General features: G+C 39.5%; 2 protein-coding genes across 2 annotated transcripts in view; both read left to right on the forward strand.

Moving 5' to 3' along the window:
- ALG8 (ALG8, alpha-1,3-glucosyltransferase) overlaps positions 1-6,460 on the forward strand; it is a 21,680-nt gene extending 15,220 nt beyond the window's left edge. Inside the window, exons 9-13 of the mRNA XM_005867019.2 lie at positions 1,477-1,616; positions 2,347-2,486; positions 3,879-3,976; positions 4,296-4,368; positions 5,838-6,460. Coding sequence (XP_005867081.1) covers positions 1,477-1,616; positions 2,347-2,486; positions 3,879-3,976; positions 4,296-4,368; positions 5,838-6,069 — 683 coding nt within the window. The 3' untranslated portion in view covers positions 6,070-6,460. The remainder of the gene's footprint in view (positions 1-1,476; positions 1,617-2,346; positions 2,487-3,878; positions 3,977-4,295; positions 4,369-5,837) is intronic.
- Positions 6,461-13,818: 7,358 nt separating this feature from the next.
- The window catches only part of NDUFC2 (NADH dehydrogenase (ubiquinone) 1, subcomplex unknown, 2, 14.5kDa), an 8,656-nt gene continuing 8,285 nt past the window's right edge, over positions 13,819-14,189 (forward strand). The window contains exon 1 of the mRNA XM_005867020.2: positions 13,819-14,154. Within this exon, the coding sequence (XP_005867082.1) occupies positions 13,986-14,154 (169 nt within the window). The 5' untranslated portion in view covers positions 13,819-13,985. The remainder of the gene's footprint in view (positions 14,155-14,189) is intronic.

Here is a 14,189-nt window from a genome sequence, read left to right on the forward strand (position 1 = left end):
ACATTTTTATTGATTTCAGAGAGGAAGGGAGAGGGAGAGATAGAAACATCTATGATGAGAGAGAATCATTGATCAGCTGCTTCCTGCACGCCCCCTACTGGAGATCAAGTCTACAACCCAAGCATGTATCCCTGTCTGGAATTGAACCTGGGACCCTGCAGTCCACAGGCCAACGCTCTATCCACTGAGCCAAGCCGGCTAGGGCTGCTGACTTACTTTGTACATCTGTCTTAAAGATGTCTTACATGAGAAGTCTGTGGGGCAGGTTAGTCTGTGTTTCAGGGACATAGTTATTGGCTTTAAGAGAGAATAGGCTGAAGGAAAAGGGAAGAGGTGAATGACTAGAAAATATTTTGGTAGTATATATCTTCCCCATATTCCACTGATTTTCAGTGGCATTAGGTAGAACTATGTAGGTGCTCAGACTGCCCCGACTGTCCTATTAGCTTGTTTGGGATAGGGCTTATATCATCCTCCTTAGACTTGGTTCACTTAATAAGTATTTCTTGAACTCCAAAGTGCTTGGAGTAGGAATGAATTACCATTCCTGCCTTTAAGTACCTCCCTGTACAATAGAGGAAATGAGTGTGTAAACAGATACAGTGCAGTGTGGTGAACACTAGATAGAGACTTGTACAAGATATACCTGACCCATGAGAAAATCAGCTTTATTTCTTGATTGAGAAGCTTTCTCAGATGAATAAGTGAATTAGGAGTTAACTCTGCAAAGTGAGGAGGCCATTCTAAGCAAAGTGAGTAGCATGTACCAAGGGATGTAAGTGTTGAGAGGGGTATGTCAGTTCATTGTGGCCAAGTCACATTTAAGAAAATGGAGGAGATAGGCTGGAGAAGCAGGAAGGGGCTAGATCCTAGAAGACACTACACCAGGGGTGGGCAAACTTTTTGACTCGAGGGCCACAATGGGTTCTTAAACTGGACCGGAGGGCCGGAACAAAAGCATGGATGGAGTGTTTGTGTGAACTAATATAAATTCAAAGTAAACATCATTACATAAAAGAGTACGGTCTTTTTTTTTTTTTTTTTTTTAGTTCTATTCATTTCAAACGGGCCGGATCCGGCCTGCGGGCCGTAGTTTGCCCACGGCTGCACTACACCATGCTTAGGAACATGAACTTCATCCTGGAGGCAATGAAGGATTCAGAGCTGGGGTGTGACATAGACCTGTATTTCAGAAACTTTACTTCATTTTAGAGGAGAAGGCAGATTGCTGTTCATGGTGCCTGCCTGTTAAGGTGCACAAACTTCCTGTCCCAATGCAGACAGCTGCCTCAAATGGTATAATCTCAAGACCAGCAGCATTTTAGGTAGACTAGCACAGAACTGAGTTAATGAAATCTTAACTTTGAACTAGTTGTAAGATTTCGTAGCTTATTTTTTCCTCAAGGAATTGTTTGGTAAAATATGGTGTGCCATTGATCAAAACAAAACAAAATAAAATGTCTACTTACTGTGTAGGTTTAAAATTGAAACTTCTTGATCCCAACAAGATTCCTAAGGCCTCAATGACAAGTGGTTTGGTTCAGCAGTTTCAACACACAGTCCTTCCTTCAGTGACTCCCTTGGCCACCCTCATCTGCACTCTGATTGCCATATTGGTAAGAATTCACACATGGTACTCATTTCTTGAGTTTTCTCTGTGTGTTTTTTTGTGTGGCTGGTTAAATTTCGGCTTCCAGTTTGTTCAACCACAGCATGAATTCCATGGTCGTACCCCTGCTGCAGATTGAGACATCTTAGCAATTCATAGGTCCTTCCCAGAAGGAGGGATCATTAGTAAATCTCTGTGAGAGAGAATCTCTGTGAGAGAGACTCTTAGACCATCTGTTCACCTTGGGATGAGGGCAAAGAAAAGCCCACGGAGAAAGGGGCATGGGCCACACTGTGGGGAGAGAGGAAGATGCTTGTAGTCATGATAGCCCAGATTTATGTTGTTTTCACCCATGGCTAAGTGACCCAAAATCCAAAGTGTCTGGAATGCCTGGATATTGATGATGACGGAGTCAACATTTTTGTAATTTGACCTATAGGTTCGGTGACTATTGACTAATTATGAAGATTTAATAGGGTTATACTGGCCATCCTAGAACTTAGTAATCATTTCTTATTAATTTTGATGAATTCTATATATCTGAATGCCATTTTCTCTGAGTAGTTTTTATGTTAATTTTGGTGGACTGTTCACAAAGTGATGAATTATCCCAGTTTAATGGAGAATAGTCTTTTGATCTACTGTTTTTCAGAGATGATGCAAATGCACCTGAACAGTGTTTCTGTAATGCCTGTTTTAAATGATACTGAAGTTTTATCTTTGCCTGTTGTTTCTAGCCCTCTATTTTCTGTCTTTGGTTTAAACCCCAAGGGCCCAAAGGCTTTCTCCGGTGCCTGATCCTTTGTGCTTTGAGCTCCTTCATGTTTGGGTGGCACGTCCATGAGAAAGCCATACTTCTAGCAGTTCTCCCAATGAGGTAAGCAGGTAGCTCAGTCAGTCAGCATTTCTGGAATATTCACAGCAACATTATTGTTTTCTATTTGCTCTGTCCCTTTTTGACATGTTCAGTGGAGTAGGCAAAGGCAAGGAGGTATAGGAACAGGTTTATACTAGAAAAGGACAGGGATGCTTAACTTGGGATCCTTGCAACCTGTGAAGGTTCTGAGGTATGCAAAATTGTGCATATTGTTCCTGGATATTTTGGTGTAAGGGGTACTGTGGTGATTTAAGAACCATGAATGACACCAGACTGTTACATCTGGATATTGAGCAGCAGCACAGTATGAAAAAAGCATAGGCTTTGGAAATAAGGTCTGCTGTTCCTTGTTAAGTGTTGCTAGTTAAGGTAAGGGTTGAGTCCGTTATGCAATAATATCTAACATAGGTACAGCATTCAGAGTTTTCAGACCTGTTATTTTTGGGGCTTTCATCTTCTTTTTGCATTCTTTCTTTTGAGCCTCACATAAACCTTTAAGATAATTAGGATAAATGACTATCATCCCATATCTTAACATCTGCAAAAACTGGGGCTCAGAGAGTTTTAAGTGACTTATTCAAAGTTACATAGCTAGCAAGTACCGTATCTTAACATGTGCAAAAACTGGGGCTCAGCGAGTTTAAGTGACTTATTCAAAGTTACATAGCTAGCAAGTAGCAGAGTAGGACTAACACCTGAATCTTATGATGCTGAATCTTATATTTTCACTGTGCCATGCTAAAAAGGCATTTTAAATGCAGGAGTGTCCATTTTATATATAATGTAAAGCCAGTAGATGGATAGGTAGTAATAGAATTAGCATGGTTTTTTTTCCTTGAGGTTTTTTATTTTTTTTTAATACTGAGAGAAATCATTTAAGCTCTGAAAGAATATTAAGCAAATTTGTCAGGCCAGTATATGGCTTGTCTGGGTTCATTTAGCGACTTGGAGTTTCCAAATTAAAAAATAGAGCAAAATTTCTAATGTCTTCAGTTAAAATTCCTACTGAACACCAGCAGGTGCAGGGCATTGTCCAAGAGAAGAGCTATAGGGTTGGAAATTAAATTCCCCAAGTTCGGTTTCCTGGTTACGTACCACTAGGCAGCTCCAATCCCACAATATCCCTTTTTTGGGAGCAGGCAGTTACTCAAGGAAGCAAGATCCTTTTTTTTAATATTCCCCGATTCAGTGTGGTACATTCTTCTATCAATTGCTTGAAGTTTCCCATTAAAAAATTAATATTTGCAATTGAATTGGACTTGTAGCAAATATTAGTATGTTGTATTATGCCAGTTTTAGAAGTGACAATAGATGCAATTTATTCAAACTATTTGCAAATGATAAGTTTCATTTGTTGTTTTAAGGAATTATTATGAGAATTTTTATTTTCAGCCTTCTGTCTGTGGGAAAAGCAGGTGATGCTTCAATTTTCCTGATTCTGACTACAACAGGACATTATTCCCTCTTCCCTCTGCTCTTCACTGCACCAGGTAAGCAGCTTCTTTTGAGAGCACTAGGTTTGATTGCCATGCCCTTTTCATCAGGGCCTAGAGATCAATACTACCTGACTTAAACAACCTTAAAGTCTCTTAGGAGGAAAGGGCTCACCCATTCTCTCAAGTAAAACCTGTCCCTAATTCTCAGTACCTTTAGATGTCACAGAAATGCACAATTAAATGCACAATTAAGCTCAAAAAGCGTTATTAGCACTATATAGTTGTGTCAGTGTGTTTATATGACCTAAAGTCTCATAAACCTTTCCCTTATCAACTAAATTATTGTCTGCTTTTTCTTTTCTTCTTCCAACAGAACTTCCCATTAAAATCCTACTCATGTTACTGTTTACCATCTATAGTATTTCCTCACTGAAGACTCTATTCAGGTAATCCAAAAAAGTACATTTAAAATTATATTTTCTCTTGTGAAATCTTTGCTCCTACATGTGCAATAAGCCTTTTAAAAACTATTTTTACTAACAGTAATATAACATTATGAAAAATTAGCAAGTAAAGAGAGAAAATTACCCATAACCCCATCACTCTGACATGGCAACATGGGTCATATCTATAGTTTAGGGATTGAAACTTCATGGCCCATGCGCAGAAGTCGGTATTTTGTGGAAGAGCCACACTCAAGGGGCCAAAGAGCCGCATGTGGCTCGCGAGCCGCAGTTTGCCGACCACTGGTTTAGGGGAATATTTGAGGAGGGACTACCTAGCTCAAATTAAAACCTTTTATAAGAACTAAAAAATGGAATGTAAAATAGACATTATGAGTAAAACCACATAAATACAGATGCATAAAACTAAAAGATATAAAAATTCTTACATATCTTAGAATTATAGGTGGAATACAATCATTGATGGAATGTTTTGCTTTTCTAAACTTTATGAAATGTTATCTGTAATAATTTTTAAAGCTTGTTTATGGTTCATATCTGATTGTGTTCATAAAACTCTATATATTTAATTATATTAAAACTTATTTATAACCATGTGACCCAGCAATTCCACTCTTAGATATACACCCAAAAGAATTGAAAACGGGTACTCAGGCAGCTACTTGTACACCAATGTTCATTATAGCTTTATTCACAGTAACCAAAATGTGGAAATAACCCAAGTGTCCATCAACAAATGAATGGATAAACAAAATAGTGTATATATATATGTACATGAATATTATTCAGCCAGAAAGAGGAAAGAAGTTCTGATATGTGCTACAATATGAATGAACCATGAAAAATTAGGCCAAGTGAAATGAGCCAGACACAATAGGACTAATATTGTATGATTCCACTTATATGAAATATCTAGAATAGACAAATTCATAGAGACAGAAAGTAGATTAGAGATTATGGGAACAGGGGTAAGAGGGATTGGGAAGTTACTGTTTAACATTTCCAGAAATCCTGTTTGGGGTGATGAAAATGTTTTGAAAGTACAACTTGGTCAATATACTCAGTGCTACTGAATTGTATACTTTAAAATGGTAAAAATAAAATAGCAAATTTTATGTTATTTTACCAAAACAATAAAGTTATATATTGTTTGCCATATTTTTACTCTAATATAACAGCATCCAGCCCTCTTTTCTCTTCCAATTGCATAGCTAATTCCCTCTCAGAGCTTCAGCTAAGTGACAGCAGAGGTAGATGATAATTGGGTACGCTTGGATTGTTGAGATAATATAATGGTATATCATTATCATTTTTTTTCTAAATGTGAAATTGGATGCACTCTTTTGACTTTGGCTTTGGTTTCAAGACAGCACAGATGGGAAGCTTTAGCTGAGAAATGTTTGCAAAACCAGAATGACTCATCTAAATCAAACCTTTCCTTTTTTCTTCAGGAAAGAAAAGCCTCTTTTTAATTGGATGGAAACTTTCTACCTCCTTGGCCTAGGGCCTCTGGAAGTCTTCTGTGAATTTGTATTCCCTTTCACCTCCTGGAAGCTGAAGTACTCCTTTCTCCCTTTGTTACTGACCTCAGCGTATTGTGCAGTGGGCATCACATATGCTTGGTTCAGACTGTATGTTTCAGTATTGACTGACCCTCCTGTCAGCAAGACAAAGAAGCAATGAATAAAGAAACTGCTTGGATGTATTCCAAGCAATTATTTCATGGGAAATTAATCAGAACTTGAAGAAAGTTGCTGGTGGCATGAACCATTCAGTAGATCTGTTTGAGAACCATTCTTCAGACTTGGCCTTGCCCAGCCTAGCAACCTGATTGTCACCATGGTGAGAAGCCACTTGTCCTCCATAAGCAGTGAAATACATCCAAAACAAATCTTGCCTTTCCTGTTAAAATTGTCAGATCATCCATACTGCTGTGCTTGCTGCAGGCAAGCAGGGAGTCTGATCAACAGAATTGATTATTTGTAGCCTGTGATAATCATTGTCAGGCTATAAAGCACAATTAAAATCATGTGCCAAGGAAGACATAAATAAAATACTATTTTATATTTCTACACAAAAACATTTTTGGATCATTACCTACACCTTCCTATTGGCATGCACACAAGCAGATGGTGTACTGTCCCCATTCTGTAAACCTTGTTTCAGGAGATTTTTTTTTTCCATTGAAATTATACAATGACCATACTCACAAAGCTAGGTGGAATATTTAATGAATGATTTGGCCTGTCAGCAGAGATTACAAACCACATTTACTCTTATATTGAGTTAAGGATATCCTGTACGGTTCATTTATTCTAACAGCAAGCACTATAATTTTGATCAAGTTGCCATTTCTCAGACTTTCCTCAACTGAGCAAACTTAAGTGGTTTAATAGCCTGTTCTTGTCCTCACCCTTCCTTCAGTATATTTCATACACAGTTTTTATCCATGGCCCCAGTTCGCCTCATATCTGCTGCACATTCAAATTCAGCCAACATTTATCTGGCTGACAGTAGGAACTTGGACACATTTTTATTTGTCCATTATCCCCTTTTAGAGGATCAGAGAGACTCCAAGGTCATTGGCATCCTGGGATGCTAATCCAGCTATCCATCTCTTAAATTCACTCTGTTTTCCCAGACTGCTTTTGAGTCTCCTTGCAGAGATAAAGATGGGGCTTTTGCCAAGGGTGTGTGGGAGGAGCCCCTCAAGCCTATGTTCCTCACCACAGTGCCCTTTGCACCCTATGCCCCAGCTGACCTAACAACTCAAAGTTCCCAGCGTGCCATGCTATTTTGTACATTTGCTTTCTTTCATTCATGCCCCTTACTCTTTCCTCTTTGCTGATTTTTCTACTCTGTCATCTGATTGTTCATACCTCAAAATTCAAATTAATTGCTACCATATCTATGAATATAAAGGTAGTACAGTGTAGTGATTAAGAATTGGGGCCCTGGAGTCAACCAGCCTGATTTTAAATTCTGCCTCCATGATTTTTAAAAATCTGTAGCGATGCCCTAGCTGGTTAGGCTTAGAGGATAGAGCATCCGGATTTGATTCCCGTCAAGGGCATTACCTCGGTTACAGGCTCCTCCCTCACCCAGGCCCTGGTCAGGGCACGAGCCAGAGGCAACCAATCAATGTGTTTCTCTTGCATCGATGTTCATGCCCTAGCTGGTTTGGCTCAGAGGATAGACCATCCAGATTTGATTCCCGTCAAGGGCACTTAGCTTACCCTCACCCCGGCCCTGGTCAGGGCACGTGCTGGAGAAATTAGATCAATGTGTTTCTCTCGCATTGATGTTTCTCTGTCTTTCCCTCTCTCTTCCACCCTAAAAATAAATGGGAGCCCTAGCTGGTTTGGCTCAGTGGGTAGAGTGTTGGCCTGTGGACTGAAGGGTCCCAGGTTCAATTCCGGTCAAGGGCACATGCCTGGGTTGCAGGCTCAATCCCCAGTAGTAGGCGTGCAGGAGGTAGCCAATCAGTGATTCTCATCATTGATGTTTCTATCTCTCCCTCTCTGAAATCAATAAAAATATATTTAAAAAAATAAAAATCAATGGGAAAATATCCTTGGGTGAAGGTTAAAAAAAAATCTAGCCAAGTTATTTAGCCATCCTTTGCCCCAATGTCCTCATCTTTAAAATGATCACAAAAAATTTTAGAACCCTGCCTGGAACATATTAAGTGTTCAATAAATATCTTTTTTTTTTGTTTTAAGCTTATTGATTTCAGAGAGTGGGACAGAAGCAGCAATGTGAGAGAGAACATTGATCGGTTGCCTTCTCTTATGAGCCCCAACTGGGGGGTCGAACCCACAACCTAGGCATGTTCTCTGAATGGGAATTGAACCCAAAACCATTTGGTACACGGGACAAAGCTCCAACCAAATGAGTCAAATCAACCAGGGCCAGGACAATATCTTCATATTTTTATGAGTCCTCTCCCTCTACCTTCTCTCCCCCCTCCACCAGAATTGAGTGCCCCCACCATGTGCTTCCAGGGGTCTACTACTATTAATGGCTAAAATTGTTGTTTATCTGTTTTCCCAAGGAGACTAACAATTTGAGAGCAGAGACCACACTTGCTTTGATAGCTCCAGTTTTTGGCACAGTTGAATAAATGAAAACACACCACACAGGCCATGATTTAAATCTGAATGTTTATAGTATCAGCATTAACCCAAGGGGCCCAGTGTAGTTCCTCACATCTTTGCCAATTGGTAAGCAAGCCAAAAAGAGAAAATTAGAAGATGAATTTGGATACATCTCAACAAGGCAAAATTTAATTATACTTTGAAGGTTGTTACTGTGAATGTGATGTGATGTGATGTGATGTCAGAACTGGAAGAGCTCACCTGGTGCAGAGATTTCCAGAATGTTCTACAGAGCCCTTAAGGTCAGTGATGGCGAACCTATGACACGCGTGTCAGAGGTGACACGCGAACTCATTTTTTTGGTTGATTTTTCTTTGTTAAATGGCATTTAAATATATAAAATAAATATCAAAAATATAAATCTTTGTTTTACTATGGTTGCAAATATCAAAAAATTTCTATATGTGACACAGCACCAGAGTTAAGTTAGGGTTTTTCAAAATGCTGACACGCCGAGCTCAAAAGGTTCGCCATCACTGCCTTAAGGTTCTCGAGAGTTGCCTCAGAGACTCTGGGCCCTGTCCCATCTTCTACCAAAGCAAATATGCTTTGATCTATTTCATATATTAAGCTTCATGTGAGTTTTTGTTTGGCTTAAGAATTCAAAGTCCTAATATAGTCTTTAAAGCAATTCAACCCCTTATATTGCCAAGAGTGCAATGACTCCTGAGACAGGCATAGCTTGTTGGTGCCAGCGCAGACTAGAACTCGGACTTCTGCCTACAGCCCAGGACTCTCACAAGCAATATACTTTGTATTTGTATATTTAAACTTCGCAGAGATGTGGGCGATTTTCAACAACAAATTGCTAGGTTTCAGCAATTACTAAATAGTATAGTTTCCAAATATTTTGAAAACCTAGAATGAAGCAAAATCAAGAAGAACAAGCCAAAGTTACTATCAAAATTTAAACAAGACCTATAAACAAGTCATTTTTTATCTGCTGTTTAATTTATATACAGTGTACCAAAATCTCACAAGATAAAAGGAAAGTGGGAGGGACTTGGTATTCTTGGCCACTGTATCTTTCCCCAAGGAAAGGCATAGAGCCAGAACCAGAAGAGAACTAACTGCAGGGGCAGGGGAGATGAGCTGTCTTTCCAGATCAGCACTGGTATAGTTTTCCTTGTTAATGACTTCCACCTGGAAACTACTCTGAAGGCTATGTGCATTTATAATTTTGGTAGATGTTGTCAAATTCATCATAGAAGTTGCACCAGTTTATGTTCCCCAGGCAAGGAATGATGTCTGTTTCCCCACAAACTTACCTACGTAATGAGTGTGTCATTAGTATTTTAGATCTTTGCCAATGATATCTCAAGGTAATTTTCATTTGCATTTCTCTTATGAGAGATATTAGAGTCTTTTCCTGTGTTTAAGAGCCATTTGTACTTTTTCTTCTGAAAAGTGTTTATGCTCTTTATCAATTTTTCTATTACATTTCTTATTTACTTGGAGGTTGAAATATATTTTCAAAAAGTTACTCTGCAGAGAATTATCTGGGAGCAAGGTTATGGAATATGGAAGAAGAGTGGTGGCAGTGTGATGGAGAAGCAGATGGATTTGGAATTGGAATTGACAGTAGTTGGAAATGGATTAGATATAGGGCTTGAGGGTAAGCAAAGAATCGTAGATGATCCCTGTATTTCAGGTGTTGCATCTGAATGGATAGTGGCACCATTTACTGAGGTGGGGAAATGCATAAAAGTGATATCAAGAAAGAGCTTTGTTTTGGAAACTGTAAAATTCTTTTAAAAAAATTTAGGACCTTGCTTTGGAAAGATTTTTTTAAAGACACAAACCATAAAGAAAAATATTAGAGAAATATTACTACATCAGAACTTTAACTTCTGTATAATAGAAGACCTTATAAATAAAGTTAAAAGACAAACAACAGATGGGGGGGGGAGTATTTTGTAACATATATAACAGACAAAGGATTTATATTACTTCAATTAAAAATTCCTACAAATCATTTAGAAAAAAGACAACCCTAAAGAAAATAAGCAAAGTATATAACTAGGCAAACAGAAAGGGACCCAAATGGCAAATAACTGTAGAAAGAGATACTATTGCCTGGCCAGTGTGGCTCAGTGGTTGAGCGTCGACCCATGAACCAGGAGATCTCTAGTTTGATTGCCAGTCAGGGCATATGCCCGGGTTGTGGGCTGGATGTTTCCATCTCTCTATCCCTCTCCCTTCCTCTTTCTCTAATCAATAAAAAATATTTTTTTTAAAAAGATACAATTTTCACTAGATAATAGGGAAATGCAAATTAAAACAACATTGAGATCCCATTTTTTACCATAGACAAAAACTAAAGTCTGATAATAGAAAATATTGCTATGTTCATGTAAATTGTGGATAGAAATGGAAATTGGATCAGTTTCTTTATGGAGGAACTTGATATTACCTAGTAAAATTAAAAATTCATATATTCTGAAATTCAGCAGTTCCAATACTAAACAAGGAGATAATCTGTAGAGAATGTGTACAGTTTTAAAACCATACACACACACATCATGTTTTATGTTGTCTATCAATTCATCTATGAATGTGAATATTAAAATGACACTAATAATATATGGAATTAGGACCAAGGTTGCCTCTTGGAAGGAAGGAAAGAGAATGAGAATGAAGACTGAGATCAAAAGGAGTTTTAGCACTGTACTATTTTATTTACATGTTTTTAAAGGAGAATATAGCCCTGCCAGCATGGCTTAGTGGTTGAGCATCGACCTATGAACCAGGAGGTCATGGTTCCATTCCCAGTCAAGGCACATGCCCGGGTTGTGGGCTCGATTCCCAGTAGGGGGCTTACAGGAGGCAGCCGATCAATGATTCTCTCACATCATTGATGTTTCTCTCTCTCTCTCTCTTTCTCTCTCTCTCTCTCTCTCTCTCTCTCTCTCGATTTCAGAGAGGAAGGGAGAGAGAGAAACATCAATGATGAAAAAGAATTATTGATCTGCCTTCTGCACACCCCCTACTGGGGATTGAACCCACAACCTGGGCATGTGCCCTTGACTGGAATCGAACCTGGGACCCTTCAGTCTGCAGGCTGACACTCTATCCACTGAGCAAAACTGACTAGGGCAGTAAAAATATATTTTAAAAATTTAAAGGAGAATATATACAAATCTTGTGTATATGTGTATTTTACATATATACATCAGGCAATAAATACCTGAAGCAATATGCATATATGCATAACCCATGGACACAGACAATAGCATGGGGGAAGGCCTGGGGTGGGGTGGGAATTAGGTAGAGAGGGGCAAAAAGGGAGAAAAAGGGAGACATTTGTAATACTGTCAACAATAAAAATAATTAAAATCAAGACCTGAAGCAAATACAACAAAATGTTATAGTGACAGAAATGTAGCTATTTTTTATATTATTCCTTATATTTGAAAATATTTTTTATTGATTTCTTTTTTTTTTTAGAGAAAAAGGAAGGGAGAGAAACATTGATTTACTGTTCAACTTATTTGTGCATTTATTGGGTGATTCTTGTATGTGCCCTGACCAGGGATCAAACACACAACTTTGGCGAATCAGGATAATGCTCTAACCAACTAAGCTAGCCAGACAAGGCCTGAAAATATTTCTTAACTTTCTCAATGTGAAGAATAATTTTATTTTTGGATATACTTAATTTGAGATGTTTCTTCTGAGATGGTTTTACTTCTGGGCTCTCTATTTTGTTCCACTGGTCTATATATCTACATGTCATTACCACACAGTCTTTATTACTGTTGTTTTGAAATCAGGAATTGTGAGGTTTCCAATTTTGCTCTTTTTCAAGATTGTTCTGGCTATACAAGGTTACTAATACATTTAAAAAATATTTTAATGTGAATTTCCATGATGATTAGAAAAGTTCTGAGAATTCTTTCAATATTTATTGGTCATAGATGGATGAAGAAGAGAAGGATGTGTAAGTATCATTTAAATATTTAAGTGTTTGCCTAATGATTCATCTAATATTCAAAATTTACATAATCCTACTATGGAAGATTTTTTTGTTTGTTTTCATTCTTCTGATATTTTCAAAGAAACACTGTGGTTAAAAAAAGAAATTTTGTGCAAAATGACATACTATTTCCATAGGACAGATTCCCAGACATGTAATTACTGGGTCAGAGAGTATGAATCTTCGAAGCATTTGCTGCCTTCCAGGAAAGTGTTGCAATATGTGTTCCTTGGGAGAGTCCTAACTTGAAATCTAGCGGATCTGGGAGTGCTTTCTATAGGCCTAAGGTCTGTCCTTTATTTAATGACTCTTAATTGATAATTAATTATTCCACCTTGGTTTATACATATACCTTTGTATTAACTTCTGGTTTAATTAGTATTGATCCCACTAATGAATGCACACAAAAAGAAAATATTTTCGCTCAATATCAGGAAGGGTTTGCTGAAGAAAAAACTGTTCCAAGATAGACACTCCCCAGTATTGGAGGTAGGTGAGCAGAGACTGAACAATTATAGCAGAATGTTATAGCGTCCTTCTTTCTTTCCTCAAACCTTTAGAAAACACCTCTTCCCTCAGTCACGTACAAGACCTGACGACCCAGAGGTGAAAAAAATTTTTTTAATGTATTTTATTGGTTTTTTTTTTACAGAGAGGGAGAGGAATAGAGAGTTAGAAACATCGATGAGAGAGAAACATCAATCAGCTGCCTCCTGCCCACCCCCCACTAGGGATGTGCCGGCAACCAAGGTACATGCCTTTGACTGGAATCGAACCCGGGACCCTTCAGTCCGCAGGCTGACGCTCTATCCACGAAGCCAAACCAGTTAGGCAAGGTGAAGATTTTTAAGGTGCTGCCGCCCAGGCTGAATTTCAAGAGTTTAGCTAAAGGATCCAGTCCTGGGTCCTCTGAATACTTTGTTGATGGCTGGACCTTAATTTTAGGCTTTGCAGGGTGTGCCGGTACGAATGGACGGCTGGAAACCCAGAAAATGAAAACAGCTTTTATGGGAATTCAATTAATTACGTTTCTTGAAACTATCCATCAAGTTCACTTGTAGATGTTGGATGCAAAGATAAATTCTTGCAGAAGGGACATTCAGGGGCGGGAGAGGAAGAGACAATTCCGGGTGGGGAAGGTTGGGCGAAAAAGAGCAGTACCTCCTAGTCTCCCAACTTGGCTCCTTTCGTGTACCCCCTGGACTCCTGGTACCTACCCTGCCGGCTGAAATGAGCACCCGCGGGCAGGCTAGCCGGGTGGGTCACTTAGTGCCCCGGAACCTCCCGCGCAAGCTCGTGCAGCAGTGCGTCCGGGGAAGCGTTTGCGCGCTGCACCGCCCTGCGCAGTGCCCTTCAGCCCGGTGCCGGGAGGAGAAAGTTTAGGACGCGGGACCCGGCGGTGGTCGTGGTGATTTTCTTCCCAGTGGGCGGTCTGAGGCCAGGCCTCAAGTAAGAGCGGCCTCACCATGATGACCGGACGGCCGGGCCGAAGGCCCTTAGAGTTCCTGCCGGATGAGGCCCGGAGCCTGCCCCCGCCCAAGCTGACGGACCCGCGGCTCGCCTACTTCGGCTTCTTGGGCTATTGCTCGGGCCTCCTTGATAACGCGATCCGGCAGAGGCCCGTGTTGACGGCCGGTGAGGGCTGCGCGGCGGGATCCGGTGGGAGGGGA

Source organism: Myotis brandtii, unplaced genomic scaffold (assembly GCF_000412655.1).
Source record: "Myotis brandtii unplaced genomic scaffold, ASM41265v1 scaffold244, whole genome shotgun sequence".
Lineage (NCBI taxonomy): Eukaryota > Metazoa > Chordata > Mammalia > Chiroptera > Vespertilionidae > Myotis > Myotis brandtii.